General features: G+C 48.3%; 1 protein-coding gene across 3 annotated transcripts in view; it reads right to left on the bottom strand.

Annotated features, from left to right (window-relative positions):
* The window catches only part of LOC135827405 (ras-associated and pleckstrin homology domains-containing protein 1-like), a 32,849-nt gene extending 13,776 nt beyond the window's left edge, over positions 1-19,073 (bottom strand). For all 3 annotated transcript variants that reach the window (XR_010555435.1, XR_010555436.1, XM_065339897.1), the window contains exons 1-15: positions 18,110-19,073; positions 15,336-15,486; positions 14,624-14,746; positions 13,738-13,812; positions 13,272-13,305; positions 11,927-12,057; positions 11,217-11,454; positions 9,483-9,512; positions 8,441-8,571; positions 4,838-4,915; positions 4,023-4,182; positions 3,053-3,174; positions 2,470-2,559; positions 1,780-1,914; positions 1,095-1,211 (exon numbers count right to left, since the gene is read on the bottom strand). Coding sequence is in view for 1 of the 3 variants with exons in the window: in XM_065339897.1 (XP_065195969.1) it covers positions 1,095-1,211; positions 1,780-1,914; positions 2,470-2,559; positions 3,053-3,174; positions 4,023-4,182; positions 4,838-4,915; positions 8,441-8,571; positions 9,483-9,512; positions 11,217-11,454; positions 11,927-12,057; positions 13,272-13,305; positions 13,738-13,812; positions 14,624-14,746; positions 15,336-15,486; positions 18,110-18,825 (2,331 nt within the window). In the remaining 2 variants the exon portion in view is untranslated. The remainder of the gene's footprint in view (positions 1-1,094; positions 1,212-1,779; positions 1,915-2,469; positions 2,560-3,052; positions 3,175-4,022; positions 4,183-4,837; positions 4,916-8,440; positions 8,572-9,482; positions 9,513-11,216; positions 11,455-11,926; positions 12,058-13,271; positions 13,306-13,737; positions 13,813-14,623; positions 14,747-15,335; positions 15,487-18,109) is intronic.
* Positions 19,074-19,785: the final 712 nt, after the last annotated feature.

The raw sequence follows: 19,785 nt of genomic DNA, 5'->3' as shown, positions 1-19,785 counted from the left end.
GGTATAAGTTAATTTGTTTCCCCGCATAGCTTCTGTTGTGAGGCGACTTTTCCTGATGATGGTCACAAGAAAATCGATTGGGAGCATTTATTCAACATATTCTCTTTGTTCTTTACGTAATGTCCGCTTCACTGATACTATTTACTGCTATAAAAAGGTTATTAGAGGGGTTTTAAGATGCACGCTATTTCCGACGTGACGCGCAATTTCACGTCAAATTTGGCGTAAAGCTCCAAATTTCGACGTGAGCTGCTGGTCACTCGCGTTGTTTTTCGACGCGCGAGCCAAAAAACGCCAGCTGAACTTGCGTGTCACGTCAGAAATAACGTGCAACTTAACCCTTTAAGAGCCGCCCCATACTTGAATGCGTCGTAAACGACGCATTCAAATGCAAAACTTCAAAAGATCGTAACTCAGTCCAATCTCGCTCAAATCCAGTGATCGAAATATCCAGGGCGAAGAGAAAACTCTCACCTGTCGGGAGAAACAATTCGCGAAGCGCTGCGAGCAACGGTTCCGGAGATAAATCACTCGTAAGTTGAGCCGCGATCGCGGCAATTTCAAAAGCGCGCAGTGCGACTTTAGTATTGAAAATTTTGAGACTTTTCGTCACGCTGGTTTACTCGAATTTGCACGGGTTTCACTGTTGATATTGTCAAGAGTACACAGCGAAAAAATTGGAACTCCACGATCGAGTAAAATGAAATATCTGGAGCGGGACGCAATTGGACGCATTTGGGGCATTTTTCGTACTGTCGCTGCGATCTAGCGCTGGATAGACGGTGTGCTGGCTATCAGGATCGACCTCATTCTCTTCCTCTCGCGGAGACCTTTCCAGGAAGCCCGAGATTGTGAAGATTGAGTGAGTAGAACTGAAGCTATGATCCAAGGAACACGAAAAAATGCAGAATTCTGAAATTTTCCTGTGGCTCTTAAAGGGTTAAATAACCTCTCTAATGTCTCCCCGCCGCCTATTGAAGTAGAAAAGAGCTAGCATGGAATAAAAAAGGTTGCAAGACAACACATGCTTTTAAAAAGAAAGCTGTCCTCCACTAAGTGGATAATTTGTTTTTTTTACACGATGGACGACTCACTCTGAGGGCTAGAACGTGCTCGGAGGGCGCCTTGAACATCTTCTTGTAGTTGTTGGCGCTGAAGATGTCGGTAGCGCTGAACTTGGTGTAGCAGAGAAGATTCTTTGAATCGGATGTCTGTACGCAGGCAGGCAGGCAGGCAAAACACACACACACACACACACACACACACACACACACACACACACACACACACACACACACATACCGATATAGTTACATAGAGACAAGTACAGAGACAAGCACAGAGAGAGACATACATAGTTTGAGCACTCTGGCAAGGTACGTTCATGCCTGGTTAAACTAAATCTGGCTTTGGAAAAAAATATTTCTCATTGCTACCAGGTTCGGCCTCATTTTCTCTGTGCTGCGCTGAGGAGTCCACAAAGGATGAAACAGTTCTGTCCGCAGATTGAGAGACATACATAGATAGTTACAGAGAGACAGCAAACATACAGATACACAGAGATAGTTACAGAGAGACAATTACAGTCCGCATCGCAGAACAGTACACTGCAGTCTTGCCGTGACTGTGTGTGTGTGTGTGTGTGTGTGTGTTTGTGTGTGTGCGCGCGTGTGTGTGTGCGTGTGTGCATGTGCGCGTGTGTGTTGAAGCATGGTGTGTGCAGCTGTACAGCAGTCCACGAACCAGGCAACACAATGCGTGTGATAGTGTGTTCCACACCTTTCCCCGCGACTTGGAGTAGTAGAGGCCCGAGGATCGCACCACGCAGTTATACTTCTTCCAGGACTTGAGCTTCTCTCGCAGGTAGCACTGGGTTTCCAGCTCCGGAATACGCACTATGCCGGTGAAGTAGTCCTGTGTGTCAAAGCAGGATGCATACAAACACACGTACAGTCAGCTTCGCTAATAACGACTGCGGATATAACGACAATTCGCGAATAACGACAGAATTTTCAAGCCCAGAGCAAAGTCCCATCCAACTGCAATACATATAATGAGACTTCGGGTATAACGACACTTCGCGAATAAGGACACTTTTATGATGCCCCGCTGAGTGTCGTTATAAGTGAAGTAGACTACACACATACACATGTGCACACAATCATACACATACATATGTACACATGCGAGAACACACATGCACACAAACACACAAAATGTAATATTTATACAAACACAAAAAATGTCAAAAATACATCCATACACGCAAGCACACACGCATCAGGCAGTTAGCATGGGATTGTGGGTGCGTGCATGCGTGTGTGTGTGTGGTGCCTGCCAATGGGTATACATAGGTTTGCAAGGGAAAACAAAAACTGCAGCAGCAGCAACAACAGCAACAGCAGCAGCAGCAGCAGCAGCTACAGCAGCAGCAGCAACCGCCGACCACACACCCACTCTAGCCCTCACCTTGAGAAAGGTCTTGCGTGCCTTCTCCACCCTCTCCTGTGGCCTCTGCAGATACATACCGGCTACCTTGATATGTGCGGGGAAATACGCCTGCAGTCACGCCACGGGCCACGGGCGGTCGCACATAGAGAACGACGACGGTACAGAAAAACAGTGACAATTTTCTCAAAAAAAAATACAAAGTCATACACATTGGACCAAGCATGCACAAGAAGACCATGCACATGTGCGTCTAGGTTGCCATGAAGTCGAGACCGCAGGTCGGCGGAGCTCCCTAACCTCACGACCACTGCCACGATTCAGGTTGTGCGTGCTTCCCCTAGCTGCCTCCCATGTTTGGCATTTTAACGGGTCTTTGTAAAAAATAAAAAATAAAATAAATAAATAAACACACACACACGAGTCACGGCCATGCACACACATCTCATCTGTAGTATGTGTCGAGCCTGTTTCACGACCGGCGCATTCACCCCAATAATGGGGTACTATCAATAATACCCCATTTTTGGGGCAGGGGTATGGGCCAGTCGTCAAACCGGCTCGACACGTACTACTCTCATCCCCCGGCTCCCGGATCACGTACCTCTGGATTCTCAAACAGGTCGTTCTTCTTGAAGTCGATTTTGAAGATGAACCGCCGCTTCCCGGTCCTCGGCCATCGCGACGAGATTAGGTACACTTGTTCATGATCCTCTAGCGTGCGCTCTACAACAACGGTTGACGCAACACGGACAAAACAAAATCCAGATAACTCCACTTATAACAAACTCGCATATAGAGAAGTTCGTGATAATATAGCGAACCATTGTCGGTGTACCTATTGGAGCTTGCACAAAATTGACCATTTAGGCCGAGTAAAAAAAATTACTAGATGATCGTCCTTTTTTTTGGAAAAATCGGGGAGGGCGGGAGGATTTTATTTTTATTTTTTTACTTTTTACCCTCTCATGCACACAGTGTACACAACAACATCAAGGTTTTTTTTCTCTTTTTTTCTTTTTTTTTCTTTTTTTCTTTTTCTTTCTTCAGCAGATCGATACTGACGTTGTGATATACTAGTAGTATGTGGTCCATATAGTAAAGAAAGTATTAAACAAAGCGTGCACATGTTTCCTGCATCCGCGATCGGTAAAAAACCAACGATTTCGGCAAAAACTCACGATTTAAAAAATAAAATATTTCTTGGGGCGCTGACAAAAACTGGGGCGGACGGGGACGATCATCTAGCTTTTTTTTTTACTTGGCCTTATAGCGAACAGTTTTCGTTTGTAACGAATCAAATCTTAGTAGGGTCGCATGTACTAAACCAAGTGCACTCATACTGTCATGGGCCACTTGCCAGTCATGACTTGCTGCTTGTACAGTGTGAGAGCACGTCTGTTGTAACAAACTTCGGCTATGAAGAAGTTACTAATTCTCCTGCACAATGGTCAGTGGTTGGTTTCACCCTCACTTCCTTGTATTGACTATCTTCATTATGTGCCATGAAGTGCAGACAGTAAAGGAAAAAATACCGCTGCTTAGTTAAAAGATTTAAAGCTGCTTTCCATTACCTAAATTGAACTCCTCGTCTCGTTCAATCAGCGTCCAGGGTTTCTGCAGGTCCACTTCAGCTTTGATGGCTAGCTGATGCGCGGCTGTCCAAGCGTCTGTTTTCTCGTTTGCCACCAGACTGCGCTCTGTTCCGTCCTCGTCATACGCGTGGATGCGCCCCTGCATGCAGGACGACACGATGTTGACACGTGGACAGACAGATACGCGCATGATGCACGTGCAGACATACAGACACAAATCCACACACAAACACACACACACACACACACCTTTACAATACTGTCGGGCGCCGAAGAACAGAGCGCCAAAGAACGAACTGAACTGGCTAGAATTTCACCAAACACAGCACACCGACACCCCTGTAGTGACTCAACTGTGCATAGACTGTAGTACAGTTGTGGCCAAAGAAAACAAACCCCAGGGGCGGATCCAGGAGGGGTTCCAGGCATTCCACGGAACCCCCTAAATTTCGTAAATGTACTACAGGAAACCATATGCGTGTCCATGTACATATATCAGTTATTGGGGTTTGACTATACTGGAACCCCCCTGTAGAGATCGCTGGATCCGCCGCTGAACCCGCGAGTCAAAATGTAGCGCCGTGTTTGCATTACAATTACGTCATGCACAGTACAAAAATCCCTCCCAGGGCTGCAGGGGTTGAAGGAGCCTTGGCGCTGCTTTCGGCTCGTGGGTCGGATTGTTTTGGCCACTGTACATGAAAAATGGCTTAGGCTACAAGGCTGACCCCTAGTTCTTCGGTACCCGGAATCCCGCTCTCGTGGATTCTTTTTTTGCAACATACGGCGGTTACCTGTGCAACTCTTGCCTCCTTGATGTGCAACATGGCTATACGCAGCTTCTCGGCTTTCACTTTCTGACCTATCTCCTCCTGCGATCAGGACACACATGTGCACACACGCGCACGCACAAACACACACACACACACAATAGATACGCAAACAGACGTGCACACACGCGCACGCACACACGCACACACGCACACACACACACACACACACACACACACACACACACACACACACACGTGAATAAGAATACACATACCCATACACACAATACCCATACAGTAGGGGTGAAACGAAGTAGTCGAAGGTTCGAAGGACCTTCGTTTTCCTTTGAAACGAACCTTCGTTTTTTGATTCGAACGAAGGTCGACACGGGTTTAGTGCATGCATCAATGCATTGAGCTAATGATTCTTGTGCGATGTGCTGCATGCACAGCACTGTACTGTCGACGAGTCATGCTGTACTACAAGTAGGGGCATGGTCCGCGTGCGCACCGGAACTGAAGAAGTGAAAAGTCAGTGAAGAACTGGCCCTGTTCCAGTCACCAGCGTGTTCCCGTTTTGCGTTGGTGTGTAGATCTACCATGGTGTACTCATGAGTCATGGATGACTTTTTTGATTGTATTCGTCGAGTCTTTGGCGCTCTGCGATACTAGTAGGAGTGTAGTTTTGCTATTTCGATCGTGTTTTCGCTCAGTTATGCTGCTTGTACCAGGAATATAGCTTGCTGTAGCTGCCGTCGATATCTGCTAATGATGGTGTCTGGAGAACGTTGTAGCAGCGATACGAGTGTAGTCTCATAATTATTTGAATCGAAAATAAAAGTTTCCATCGCTGAAGCCATTGCAGTATTCACTCTCCCAGCAGCAGCGAGAGGGAGCGCAGCGATGGCCTGAAATCCTCGTGGCAGGTGAAGTTCCTCACCCAGTGACTATTCACTCTACTCTCAATCACCAATGCACCCGCTCGATGCGAGCAGATACTAGTAAGCGAAAAGTACATGTCCAGATTTGACAATTTTTTGATGAAGTAAGTTGGGCATCTGATATTTACTACGCAATATGGCTCTTTTCCGTCCATTTTGGTATTGTTCAAGCACGCAACTGGCCGTACACTAGAGCAGTGATCTATTGTCGCTTTGTGTCAAAAAGGCCAAGGCTACCAAGTCTGTACACGATCTCAAGTACACTGATCTAAATTGTCAGAAATATGGACAATTGACTCACACTTGAAACAGGTATTGGGTATGGCCTCTATCAAGAGTATGTTAAAACCTTGCCTCTATCTATAGTGGTGAGCTGGGCCAAAGTATTTTTTTATCTGGAATGGATACATTGATACCAGCAGATTCAGAAACAAATTGCACATACAATGAAAGTATTGGGTTCTGATTTTTGCACCCTTTTTAGTTTTTTAAGATTTTTGAGCGTTTCCGTGATCATGTTAAAAAAGAATCCTTCGACACCTTCGTTCGTTTTAATAAAGAAGGTTCGAATGGGAATTTGAGACCTTCGTTTCACCCCTACCATACACACAATACACATACAGTCAGAAACAGGAAGACAATGGGGCTGTTAACCCTTCTACGGTCTCACATTGTTATCACAGGTGATCGATTTTTTTTCCGGGGCGGTGTTGTGAGGGCATTTTTGGCCCTGGTGTACGAAAATTTGGCAAACGCGTACCTCAAGATCATATCTTTCCAATGGTGTGTCATACGGCCACGGTTCACATAGAAAAATGTTGTGCAACGGAGCGTTGAACAGAGTGCGAAAGCTGCGCTTGCGCCTACACTTCTTGTTCACTCTGAATTTATGATGGCGAGGCGCATGGCGGCAAGCTAGCTCAGCTGCTCTTGGAGCCGTTCTAGCACCTGCTGATGACAATGGCGGTGAGCCGCTGTCCTCCAGTGATGCTGGGATGTCATCTGATGAAGAAAGCGAACTCGATCGAGCTTTGAGAGGGGAGGAAAGTGAGAGCGATGTGAAATTTAGTAGCGAAAAGGGAGCACAACTCGGGGAGCGAGTTCTTCCTGTCGATCAGCTGAGTGGCCTATCACCAGCACAGCTGGGCAGTGAGTGCGAGCCCAGTGATGATCATAGTGGAGTGGATGATCAGCTAATCGGAGACGAGAGCTCGGCGAGTTTTGGGAGCGATTCGCTAGTGTCGTCGCGAGTGAGAAGCCACCGTGTCGATGGCGGAGGACGCGACGGTGGCGCTCAGCATACACGCAGCAGTGACTCTCGTTCTGCTGAATAGTCGAGCGGCGATGCCTCTGACTCTGTCGATCACAGCCACGATGCCTCTGACTCTGTCGATCACAGCCACGATGCTTCTGACTGACTCTGTCGATCACAGCGACAAAGCCTCTGACTCTGTCGTTCACAGCGACGATGCCTCCGCTGATCGCAGCGGCGACGAGGGAGATGGAGAAAGCAGCTCGTCGGAAGAACTTCCAGCAACTCGTGGCGGCACAGCTGGCGGAGTTCAGGGTCGTGGCGGCGCAGCTCGCGGGAGAGGCGATCATGGGGCATGGTGGCCTTGGTGCGGGTCGTGGTAGTCGTGGCGGGGGACGCAGCAGAGGACGTGGAGAACATCACCCTGCTGCCAATGCCTGGGTTGATAATGTAGACCAAGCCCCAGTGATTGCTGACTTCACGCCTGAACGACCTCCTGGCCTCCACCCTCCTCAAGACTTTGCTCCTCAACACGAACTATCTTTCTTCAAACTTTTCTTCACTGCTCAACTCCTCCATTCTATTTCAAATGAAGGTGTGTGGAATCTGGCGACGTCACAAGAGATTCTCAGTTTGATTGGATGGATTGTGTACGTGGGAATCAAATCTTATCCGACTCCAGAGCAGCATTGGAGTTGCAAGCCACTCCTGACTGGCAGCTGGGTGTGCGCCTTCATACAGACTTACCGCCGTTTCAAAGCTCTGATGGCTTTTTTGAAGGTGGTGGATTCCACGGCAGAAGATCCGAACGATAAACTACGTAAGATCAGACTCTTGAATTATATGTTCTATATGTCATTGGAAGCGTCCATGCTTCTACTTTCAGGAAATATATGGTGCATTGGTACTGAGTTGTGAGCCTTTTACTGCAGGCCTGGCATAGGCACTCTTAGTAACAGACTTGGAGATATGTTCCGGGGGACTAGCAATCATGGCATGTCATTTTTTTTTATTGCAGGCTCAAGCTTGCAATTCAGCTTTGTGATGGTCTGTGTGGGCAAAGGACAGAACATGCAATTATGTTTTAGGTCCACCCCGCATCTTTCTATCCCCTTCCTTCTCTATTTTAAACTTTCTCTTCGGCTTCTTCATCCAGGGGCAACGTCGGAAGGTATTTTAGTGTGGTACGATCAGCCATTTGAAGTACAATTTACGCGTGGGGGGAGTGGTGGCTGAGCCGAAAATGTTGGAAATTTAGAGCCCAGATCAGTGTATTTTATTGATTCACGGGGCACCTGGGGAAAAGAGTAGTAAGGTCAATACCGTAGTGACCGTATCGTGTCTGACGCCCCTGTTATTATAAGCCGTTGACGGAGACTCCCCCAATTTAGGCCAACGCCTGTGGAGAATCCATTCATACAAACAGCTAACCTCCGTCCAAATGCCTTCGCCTTCCAGCTGCTCCTTCAGCTTCTTGATCTTTTGCTCGACCTCCAAGGTTGCCCGTTGTGCTTCAGCCGGGGTGTGCACGGTGCTGGGTTGTTTGACGTCCTGTACCTGGGCTGTGATCCCGGCACCACATACACACGTACACCAAACACGCACACACACACACACACACACACACACACACACACACACACTGTACTTGTTGCTCACTACCAAAACTGGTCACGTGAGTCCCCCCGGGAGAGGGGAGAGAGACTCAAAAGGAATCTTGGAAAGATGACTCAATTGGTTATTGAACCGCCCAACGGCCGACACCCCTGAAATCCCCAAAACTCTGGGTGGACTTGAAAATGATCCCACTTATGGGCTCACCACACCTCAGTAAGTGGGTGAGGACAAGGTGCAGAAAAAGGATTGACGGTATCAGGGTATCCGTCCCAGGATCCAACTGCAGTTACCCCTGCCCCCAGTGAAGGTAATACTTGCTACTAGTGTGAGTGGCTAAATCAGAGTGGATCTGATAAAAGCTTCACTAGCACCATTGATTACACAAGAGTTAATCTAGCCAGAAGCAGTCCATGGTTAACAGGTATGTATACTTCAAATAGAAAGTATATGAACCCTGGAACCAACAAAGGTGGCAGGTACAACATTACACCTTCAAGCAGCCGAGCCTGTTGGCAACAGACCCAACACAATCAGGCATAAGTGTACCTACCAACCAAACTAGCTGGCACACACACACACACACACACACACACACACACACACAAACACACACACATGTACAGTCAACTTCGCGTATAACGACACTCGGCGGGGCATCAGAAAAGTGTCCTTATTCGCGAAGTGTCCTTATACCCGAAGTCTATTTATATGTACTACAGTTAGATGGGACTTTGCTCTGGGCATGGGAATTTTGTCGTTATTCGCGAATCGTCGTTATATCCGCAGTCGTTATCAGCGAAGTTGACTGTATGTTTTAGCAGAGCACGTAGAAAGGGATTCCCATTGCCCTACTTACATGCCGACTCCAGCGTCTGCCACATTGAAGCTGCAGGTAACACACGGCATGCACACACACACACACACACACACACACACACACACACACACACACACACACACACGTACACACACACATACACACACACACACGCACACACACACACACACACACACATGTACACACACACACACACACACACACACACACACACACACATGTACACACACACACACACACACGTACACACACACACACACACACACACACACGGGAGACCGTCATGGACATCATCTTATCATGTACTGCTGCGGCCATAGCCACTTCTTGGCCAACTCTTCGCCATCATTTTATTGGGTCGGTTTTTTGGGTCGGTTTTCGTTTCGGAGTCCCGCGCTGTGACTCAGCTAATTATTTCTATTTCGTTTTCCTTGCATAAAGTTGTATTGTCTGACTAGGGGTGCTGTCACCCCGTCGGGTGCGAGCACCCTTCGACAGAAGCACTTCCACTGAAAGACAAGTATTCATTTTCGTTTTTCTCTTCTGCTTCTGTTGCCCAGTTTGAATGTGCTTTTTTCGTACTCTGCTCACGATCGAACCATGCGCGGGTCGTTCTCTATAATTTATCTTCCGTTGCCATGACTAGCATAAGCACGCGTTGGGTACTCACTCGCTGCTTGGCACGCTTGCAGCGCATCTTTCTTCTGTTGCAACCCAGTGCCTGCGTGCACGGTACGGGATTTGCGATGGCCACATCAGCGTTGGTGTGTCGCTGTGCTTCGTTGTTGTTTTGTTCTTGGGCCGAGTTGAGTGGTGGTTAAAAACTGAAAAAGAACGGGTCGTTGACAGGGCGTGGTTTCGATGTGCATGCCCTCTGTCATCCCAACTAACGCGCTCTTTTCCCGTCGTAGACCGGACGGAGTGCATAAGGAAATCTATTCCCCATAAGGAATGCTTCTAAAATTAACACTCTAAACAGTATCAGTGAAGCAGACATTACCATGCAAGGGAGCGTGTGAAAGGTGTGTAACTACATGGCCAGGAATCGAGGACATCTGCGAGTTGTAATTTTTACACTCCGGGCGGTGTGAGATTCGGCTGCGCCTCGCGTGCAGCATGCACAGGTGACAGGTATACACGAAGCCACTTGGCGAGATGGTCGGTTGTACAGAACTCGAACCAGAAGTGACCGCTGAAGTAGAGTTTTTCGAAAGAAAAGACAAGTAAAGAGAGAGAGAGAGAGGGGGGTAGAGAGTGGTCTTCTTCAAGGTTTTTTTCTTAGTTCAGTTTCAGAATTCTGTGGCCACGAGTCGGAGGTCCCGAGTAGATGACAAGGCGCTGAATCGTACGTCAACCGCCGATTTCCTTCCAAGTACACGTCGAACTTTATCCCGTGGAGAAGAGGACGGCGTGTATAGGGCCAGCTATCTGCTTGACAAGCGACGGAGAAAGAGGAAGGTGAAAATTTGGATATCGTCGAGGATAGTTGCTATCGCACTTTTAGTCGGCTCTATATTTCATTTGAATTTTTGAAATTGTTGCTATGCTGTGACGTAGCACTTTCAAGCCCTATACCGTGCCACAACCGGCTTATAGAAGTTTTGCTCGTGCCAGGCCACCACCATGCATGACTATACCCCAGGGTGGCAGATGCAGCGCCATTAACGGCGATGGTCATACCCGACCGATACATCCCCGACCGGTACATCCCTTTTTAACACTGCACAGCTCTCCGTCTTTTAAAAGTCTTACCAATCATCTGCTTGTCGTCGTCGTTGTGTGCCTGGCTCAGCATGACTGGGAGCGAGGTCTTCCGCTCAAGTCCCGTTGCCGTGGCTCCCGATGACGTCGTCGGGTTGTTGCCCACTGCTGACGATGACGCTGACGAGGAGGCTAACGTGGATGAGGCGGATGAGGAGAGAGAGGAGGACGAAGACGAATCCGGTAGTCGCGATGTGCTGGCACTGCTGGTGGGCAGGGAGCCTCGCGGCTGAACACGCACGCAAGTAGCAAGTACAGAACACAACACACACGCAGGCATGCACACGCACACACATACACATGCACGTGCACGCACGCACAGGTGCATGCACACGCACATATACACATTGTCATACGCCTCGGTCATTCGACCGGATTTCCATATCCACGATAGTATTTTCACTGGCTTTACATGCGTGCAAAGAACAAACGTGGGCACATGGCTTATGCGCAATTGTAAACGGATTCTCCTCGAGCTTCGGACACGGGAGAATATCTCTGTGGATACAGCGCGATACACGTGAATTCGCTCGTTGTGCGAATCGGTTATAACCCACAATCCTGCTGTACAATTGCAAGACAGGTTTCAGGAGGCAACGGATTGGTTAAGTACATCAGTAGCTTGGCACATCGAGCAGGCCATTTCCACCTACACACACACACACATGTACACACACGCACACGCACACACACAAACGTACTTTGTTGGATGCATCCTTAGTCGGTGGTTGCGGCGATTCCGGAGGTGTTGGGACGGCGGCGGTGTCGATGGCGTGTTGCGGATTAAACTTGACCAGATCGTACAGCAAGTCATCCAGATCAATATCAGCATCTGTTAGACGCACGTGTGAACATACAAACATGCAGGTTTGCGCTTCATAGATGTGTTGGAGCTAGGTGTCAGGCTGTCGAATGTCTCAATATCGCTGTTAGTTTGTGCTTTGTTGTCGCACTATCTGAGCGCATACTATCTTGTTACCTTGGTGGACTGTTAGTCATAACTCGTAACTTACAGGTCCTTTTCTATTTACATTACTATCTGTACAACATACGAATGCCTGTGTGCACTGGGTTTTTTTAGGGGACAGATTTGAGCTTCTGCTGATTTCCCCGCCCGGTGGACTATTCAAAAGGTGTAGTACAGGATGCTTAGCAACAGGTTGGCGTCAGAAATGGTTCCCCAGCGTGTGTCATTTAGAGGACTGTCAAAGTGTGTCCATTCCAGACTAGTAGTGGTGAAAAGAATCAGAAATGGTGAAAACATGATGGGATTCGGATGGAGAGTCAAGGATTAGATTTAAAAGAAAGGACCGAAATGTTACATTGACACAAACTACGTATAACATGGGGGGACATGCAAGTTTCAGATGGACGAGCGAACGCTAACACACTCCCCAACCGAGCACCCTGGAGACGATCCCGTGCCCCCCCCCCCCCCTCCGGGTGTGGATAAACAGCACTCTACGCTCTATCCAGAGTAGTTGTTAGTGACGTGTTTTAATGCACAGTGCAACCTGTCAAGGTGACAACTCGGATAAGGTGACCACCTGTCTCACAAGGGCATTACTGTTGAACATGGATTATCCGCACATCGACTATCCGACCATTCGATTATCCGTACCCGTTTTTTTAGGCGCACGTGCCGTAGAGTACGCACTGTGCATGTAGTGAGCCATTCAAAAAATACGAAAATTTTGAAAAGTAAAAAGTAAAAAGGTCGTGCGGCTAGTAATAACCACTGAAAGTGTGTGAGTGACAGTTTTTTCTTATCCGGAACATTTGCCTTATCTGAACACCGCCTGACAGTTGTCTGCCCAGAGGTGGTCGGATAATCGATGTTCAACTGTATAACCAGGACCAAGGGATGCTATCTCCAGTTAAATGACCCTGAGTAAGGACCACCTGGTAACAGAGACCACCCTTTGAAGCCACTTCAAGGCCCCTTGAGTGGTTGGTTCAGAGAGGTTTCACGGTATGTCCAACTCCCCCGGTATGCCGGGGTACGGCTACGGGACATTGGTGCTGATTCACCAGCTGTGAACTCACCTCCTGTCAGTTCTGGTGCTTGATGAGACGCAAGCTGGCCACACACATACACACACACACACACACACACACACACACACACACACCCACACACACACACACCAAGTACCATACGCACGCACGCACACACACGTACGCGCACACATACACACACACACACACACATACACACGGGCATGCACACATGCACACAGAAATACACGCACAAAAAGAGACTAAAATTAAGCATGTCTAGTTCTCTCTCCTTCAACATGCAACAACACAAGTACACTGATAATGTCCTTTGTTGGTGTGTATCGGCAAGACAGACAGACACACACACGCACATGCGCACACACACACACACACACACAAACACACACACACACACACACATGTGCGCACACACACACACACACACACACACACACACATACACACACACATACATACTCACACACACACACACACACACACGGATACATACTGGTGTAGGTGGCATGATGGCATTTTCTTTCGTGCCGAGAGTGGATTCAGTAGCCAGCGGTGACGGTATCGTCATCTAGAATAATACCAATACCCAGTGCATGTGCACACACGCACACACGCACACACACCACATGCACACACACACACGCACACGCACACACGGCGCACGCACACACACGCACACACACACACACACACACACGCGCGCATGCACGCACGCACACACACACACGTGGATGGTTTTAGTACGGTACACTGTTTCGGAACACGGTGCTCCACCACCTTGTAATATGCTGACAACCAAACAACATGTTTGACAAACAAGGTTTATCTAACACAATGTAATACTACACCTGTACGCTGACTCAACTCACCATAGACTATGGTACATGAAAATAAGAACGTCTAGCAAAAGCGGTCGTTAAAGCCAGGTGGTCTTTAGAACCAGGTCCCACAGTGTCTGTGTAGAACTGTCTGTGCATGGAAAAACGGTTGTTACGAGCAGGTGGTTGCTAAACACAGAGGTCGCTTGCACCAGGTTGCACTGTATGCTGTAGTCTACTCTCGATAAGTTAAAAAAAAAAAAAAGTCACGCACCCAATCTTGGAGACAAAACTGGACGACTCATCTCGTGTCCGTGACTTACATATGCTGCATACATTATACAAAGGTGCAAGCCGTCCGAAATGCAAAAGTGCGCGACTTTTTTCTTTCTTCCTTTTTACTAAGTCCGCTATGCTCCCGAATGAATGTGGAAAGTGGTGTCGGGGGGGCCTGCTGCTCAGCCGACCTTGGTGGTCTCGGCGTCTGCACAGACAAAGACTGAGTGACATGAAAGTGCGTGACTTATCGGGAGTACCAGTAGACTGCACCGGAACACTTACCGGCGTTATTCCGCCGAGCGTACACAGCTGCTCCACAATCTGCGACAGGGAATTGCGCGCGAGGGACTCCCTTGCACGAGCGTCCACGTCCTCAGACGTCACCATACGGTCGCGGATACGCACCTGCACACGGCCAAGACAGAACAGAGTAATACAGAAAGATACACGGACACAAACCACTATGATTGTATAGCACTGTTCATTGCTGACGCTATCAGGTCTCACGTACCCTACAATATCATAGTATCTGTATTCTTCCCTTCACACAATGACACTTAATGCGTGACCAGTGATGAATAACTGCCAGTGTGTGCCTTTCCGCTGACCAGGGGCGTCGGAAATATGGTATGGTATTTTTATTTGTATTCACCAATCGAACAGGCATATCTGCCTTCTTGCCGGGATGGCCAGAGCCAGCCACGGCTCCTACTAATTGATGAATATGATAATGTGAAGCAAAAGAAAAGAAAAAATTGTACTTTGTCAGTTAATTTAGTGTGGCACGATCAGCCATCTGAAGTATAATTCACGCGTGAGGGAGGGGTGGCTGAGCCGAAATTTCTGGAAACTCAAAGCCCAAATCAGTGCATTTTATAGATTCACGGGGTACTCGGCACAAAGAGTGGTGCGGTCAATACCGTAGTGACCGTACCGTGTCCGACGCCCCTGCTGACATTTATAGATGGCTAGCTACAGGCTGGCTGAAACTCACCTCAACTTCCTGCGGTGAGGACGGCCTCTCCCACTCGTCCTCCGCTTGATCTGGGTCGGTACAGCTTGTCTCTGCGGCTGCGTGCAGAATGAGCTTGCGGTGCGCGACGTCGTGTACACCGCACAACTGCAAGTCCGCGTCATCCAGCATGCTGTACAGTGTGACAGGAAGAGAGAGACATGTACTTAACTTCGCTAATAACGACTGCGGATAGAACGACAATTCGCGAATAACGACAGAATTCCCATGCCCAGAGCAAAGTCCCATCCCACTGTAATACATACACACTGAGACTTCGGGTATAAAGACACTTTGCAAATAAGGATACTTTTCTGATGCACCGCCGAGTGTCGTTATACGCAAAGTCTGAATTCAACTCGTTCGGCGTTTGAACGCAGCACAAGCTGTAAGGAAAGTCTATCATGTTTACTGGCTACAGCCAACAAGGAGGTCCAGTGCTGCCAACCAACTGGGTTTGTTTTGCGCACTGCAACTATTTCTTACGTTCCGTATTTTGCAGTGCTTTTTTTTGTTTGCGTAAGGCCACACGTTTTTATTTCTATGTTTCTCGTCACCTGAAAATCTAAAAACGTATGCGAGAGGTGGAAAAAAAATAAAAAATGACCGAAAAATAAAAAAAGTTTATTAGACCTTTGTTCACACTAAAATCCACCAATACACCATGCAAAATAGCATCCATAGTTAGCAACTAGTATGTGGTAGGAGCTTCTGTCACAATCTGAGCATGTGCTGCTAAATTGCGCACAAAAATGCCACCTTGCATCATGTGTCGCGCATGCCAGGCCACATTATGTACATGTGCATGAGTGTGCTGGTCCCCACATGCACAGTCAGTGTAGCACATTTTTTTCCTTTTTTTCTTCCAGACTCCTGAATCGTATGCGCGCGGGTGACGAGAAACATAGAAATCAAAACGTGTGGCCTAAGGCCAATGTACATGACTTTGTACTGCCGTGCACAAGCAGTGAAGCACAGTCACTGTTTCGTGTTCTCTTCGACACTCAAAGGCACGTACGTCGGTAGCCGTATTTGGCACTATTCGCTGCTAGTGCAAAGCATGTCCATGTGACGTACCACGATGTGATTTCCATCCTACATGTAGTTGACGCACGACATACTGTAAGACTAGATATTTTAACGTCAATTAAAGTTAACGATCTCCGGATTTTTGTGGGTTAGCAACGTGAAATTCTAACGAATTCTGTCTCAAAAGCGGCAAATGACTGTACCGTAAAGTACCGTTGATCCGCCCCCTCTCTAATTCCCGCCCCCTCTCTAATTCCCGCCCCCTGTCGATTTTCTACCTGTGAGGCGACTTCGGCGTATACAACGAAATACGATGTTGAACCGATGCATGCACTGCTGTACACAATATGTGCCAATCCAGGATGAAAATATGCACAATCCAGCACACAGAGTCTGATCCTCTACGTTGTTGTACATCGTACTGCACTTGACAGCCTTGATCTAATTCCCGCCCCTGCCGAAAATCAAGCTGGGAAGCGACATGGCGTGGGGGGGGGGGGGGGAGGAGGATCAACGGTACTTTACGGTACATGTACGTATCGTTTTGCACACAACGACTTCAAATGTTAACGATTCTTTCAAATTCGTTAACTCGTTCGAACGAGAGAGCTTGGAAGCTCAGGGCCCTGCGCTATGCTGTGTTGCCTAGCTCATCGTGCATGTTGTTAGAACTGATGGAAATGCTTTTTACATCTACATGACTGTATATACGTTATATTTATTATGCTATTGGCCTACATGCGATTCCCGGGCGGTTTGACAGGCGGCCCAGCCAGCCTCCTAGTGGGATCTCGGCCTCGCACACAAATCCACACAAAATGTTACTGCACTGAATGCATTCCCCCGATACACTTCGCATATATACTCATTCTCTTGATGGTACCGTACTCTTGATGGTACGGGACAGGCACGGGATAGCGCCAGGCATGTCGATGGCACAAACAAACAAAAATATTGTGGCTTTGCTGGTACGGTACAGTACGGGACAGATACGGGATAGCGCCAGGCGTGACACAAACAAACAAACACACAAACAAACACCAAATTAAAGCTGTGTGGACCCTGGCTAGCGCCAGACGTTACTGAAGTAACGTCTTCTGCATAGCTACGGGAATTAAACGTTCGTTAACATTACTGGTCGTACAGTACACTCGCTTTGGCAGAGGGGTTTAGGACGAAGGAGTGATTTTCCCTGGGTACAAATACGGCAAAACACACGGGGGAAGGCTGGCAGCCCCGTTACGGCCTGTACAGGCTGTAGATCACAGTGACCAACTGGTGTTGGTGCTACTGATGCTGCAGGTGCAGCTGGTCATCCAGGCAGTGGCAGTGCCACCATGGTACCACCTGCTGCCAATCGCTTGGCATGGCCATGTAGCTACAAATAATTGCGTGTCACCGTGTCAAACTGTACAAAACATCATGATTCACTTATTGCAGATTTATACCATTGTGCATTCGGCTGAGCTGCAGCAGTGGCAGTGCTGCTGGTCCAGCTGCTGCTGATGCGGTCATGTCACAGACTACAGCTATCATCATCACGCCACGGGCTGCGCGGCCAGGAAGCGTGCTGGTACAGACGATTTCGAATTTCGGAAAGGAAATAAAACAAGCAGTGCTTTCTCCCCGGGCGAGTTTCTATTCAAACAGAAATTATTTCCATCTCAATGAAGTCGCCTATTCTATTTAATTATCGTTATCATTAAAAAAAACTGCGTTTCGCTTACCCCAACATTGATAGGTCATCGTAGCCATTCACAATGAACGAGTCGGCGTACTGCGGCAGTCCTAGCTGCGAGAACCAAGTCCTCATCTCCTCCATAGCTGCTTGGTCCGCCAACTTGGCCGTCGACTCGCTCCGAGACCGAAAAGACAATTTCGAATTGCTACGCGCCCGAGCTCCGTCCACAGACAGTACAGATGCTGCGGCTGCTGTCGACGTTTCGTCTTGACTGCCGCTGGCCCATTTGCTCTCGCTCTCCAGCGCGCTGAGCTGGTCGTCTAGCGAGCTGCGCTGCTGGCGCTCCACTCCCGTAGCGCTAGCGAGCTGACGACGCGGTCGTGGTGGCGTTGACGGATTGTCAGCCGTGTGCGCTCTAGGTCTTAGGGCTGGCATGTCGTCGCCGTGTTGTTGGCGAGCTAGTAGCAGTTCGCTGTCCAATTCGGCTTTGAGGGTTTGATCTGCTGGTAGTGTTGCTGATTTTCGCTTCTGCTCATCTTCTTGTCGTTGCTGCGTCTGTTGTTCTTTCTCTGCTCCCGCTGCTGGCTTGCGACGAACCACTGGCTTGCTCGAAGATTCAGAAGAGTTGGCCATCGCTGGCTTTGCTCGCACCGGTGGCTTGGGCTTGGGAGCTGGTGCAGCTGCTGCGCCTAACGACTGAAGGCCATTCGATAAGCGAGCGGGGGAATCCGCCACCCGCTCTGACAGTCCCCCACCGTCCATATCTTCAATATTTTTTGGCGACTCGATACCGATCGTTAGTGAGTCGATACAGATCTTTGTAACTGAAAGGGTACAGCCACCCTTGCTCAGCTCAGGACGCCTGGCCAAAGCTTCACGGATCGGAGGTCTTCGCAGTGAGCCCTAAAGGAAGGAAGTCAGCCTCTCCACCTTGCCCTGACCTGCCCTATTTGTATTATTCAGGCCAAACTTGGAGCACCAAATAAAACGACAGCTACTACAATGTACTGACTGTACTAGCATGCACTCACTTGTTGTAGTCTGTATGTAGACTACATAACTGTCTGTAGTCTGTACTGCACATCGTGTCTACCCGCATTACACACAGACAGTCAGTAGATTCTACTACTACTAGTAGTAGTAGTACTAGTACTACTATGAGAAGTCATTCAGACTCCTTCTCTAGCTCTGACCACTGCACTGGCACTAGCACTACTCAGTACTCTGTCAGTACATCATGTACTGAGTTGTGTGTGCACGCGTGCACGTCAGTACCATGAGTACTGGCACTAGACTTCACGTCGATCTACAGCTAGCTAGCTCCGTAGGCGTAGGTTTCTGGTCGAATCATGAAAAAATAAATTATGGAATGAGAGTTTTTCAAGCTCTAACTCTAACTAAGACGTATGCCCAGGGCCATAATACGGGCAGTACGGCGCTGATCTAGTTCTAGTCGCTAGCTAGCTACATCACTACATGCCATGTACTGATGTAGCTAGAGCCTCCGTCGACCCTGCTACGTCCATGTTCACCAAGACGAAGTGGCATTTCACTTTCACTAGTTTCAGCTCAGGCACATGACTGTCGCATTCCTACGACTACGCGAGCTAGTCTTTGTTTCCACTCTTTTGTGAGATACCGGTATGGATTTATCGTCCCTGTCACATAGTGTCAGCTTTGTGACGATGTGTTACTTTAAAAAGTAGCAGGCCTAGCTAGGGA

The sequence above is a fragment of the Sycon ciliatum genome, chromosome 11, assembly GCF_964019385.1.
Source record: "Sycon ciliatum chromosome 11, ocSycCili1.1, whole genome shotgun sequence".
Lineage (NCBI taxonomy): Eukaryota > Metazoa > Porifera > Calcarea > Leucosolenida > Sycettidae > Sycon > Sycon ciliatum.
Note: the sequence above shows the minus strand (reverse complement) of the source record. Positions and strands in the feature narration are given on the sequence as shown.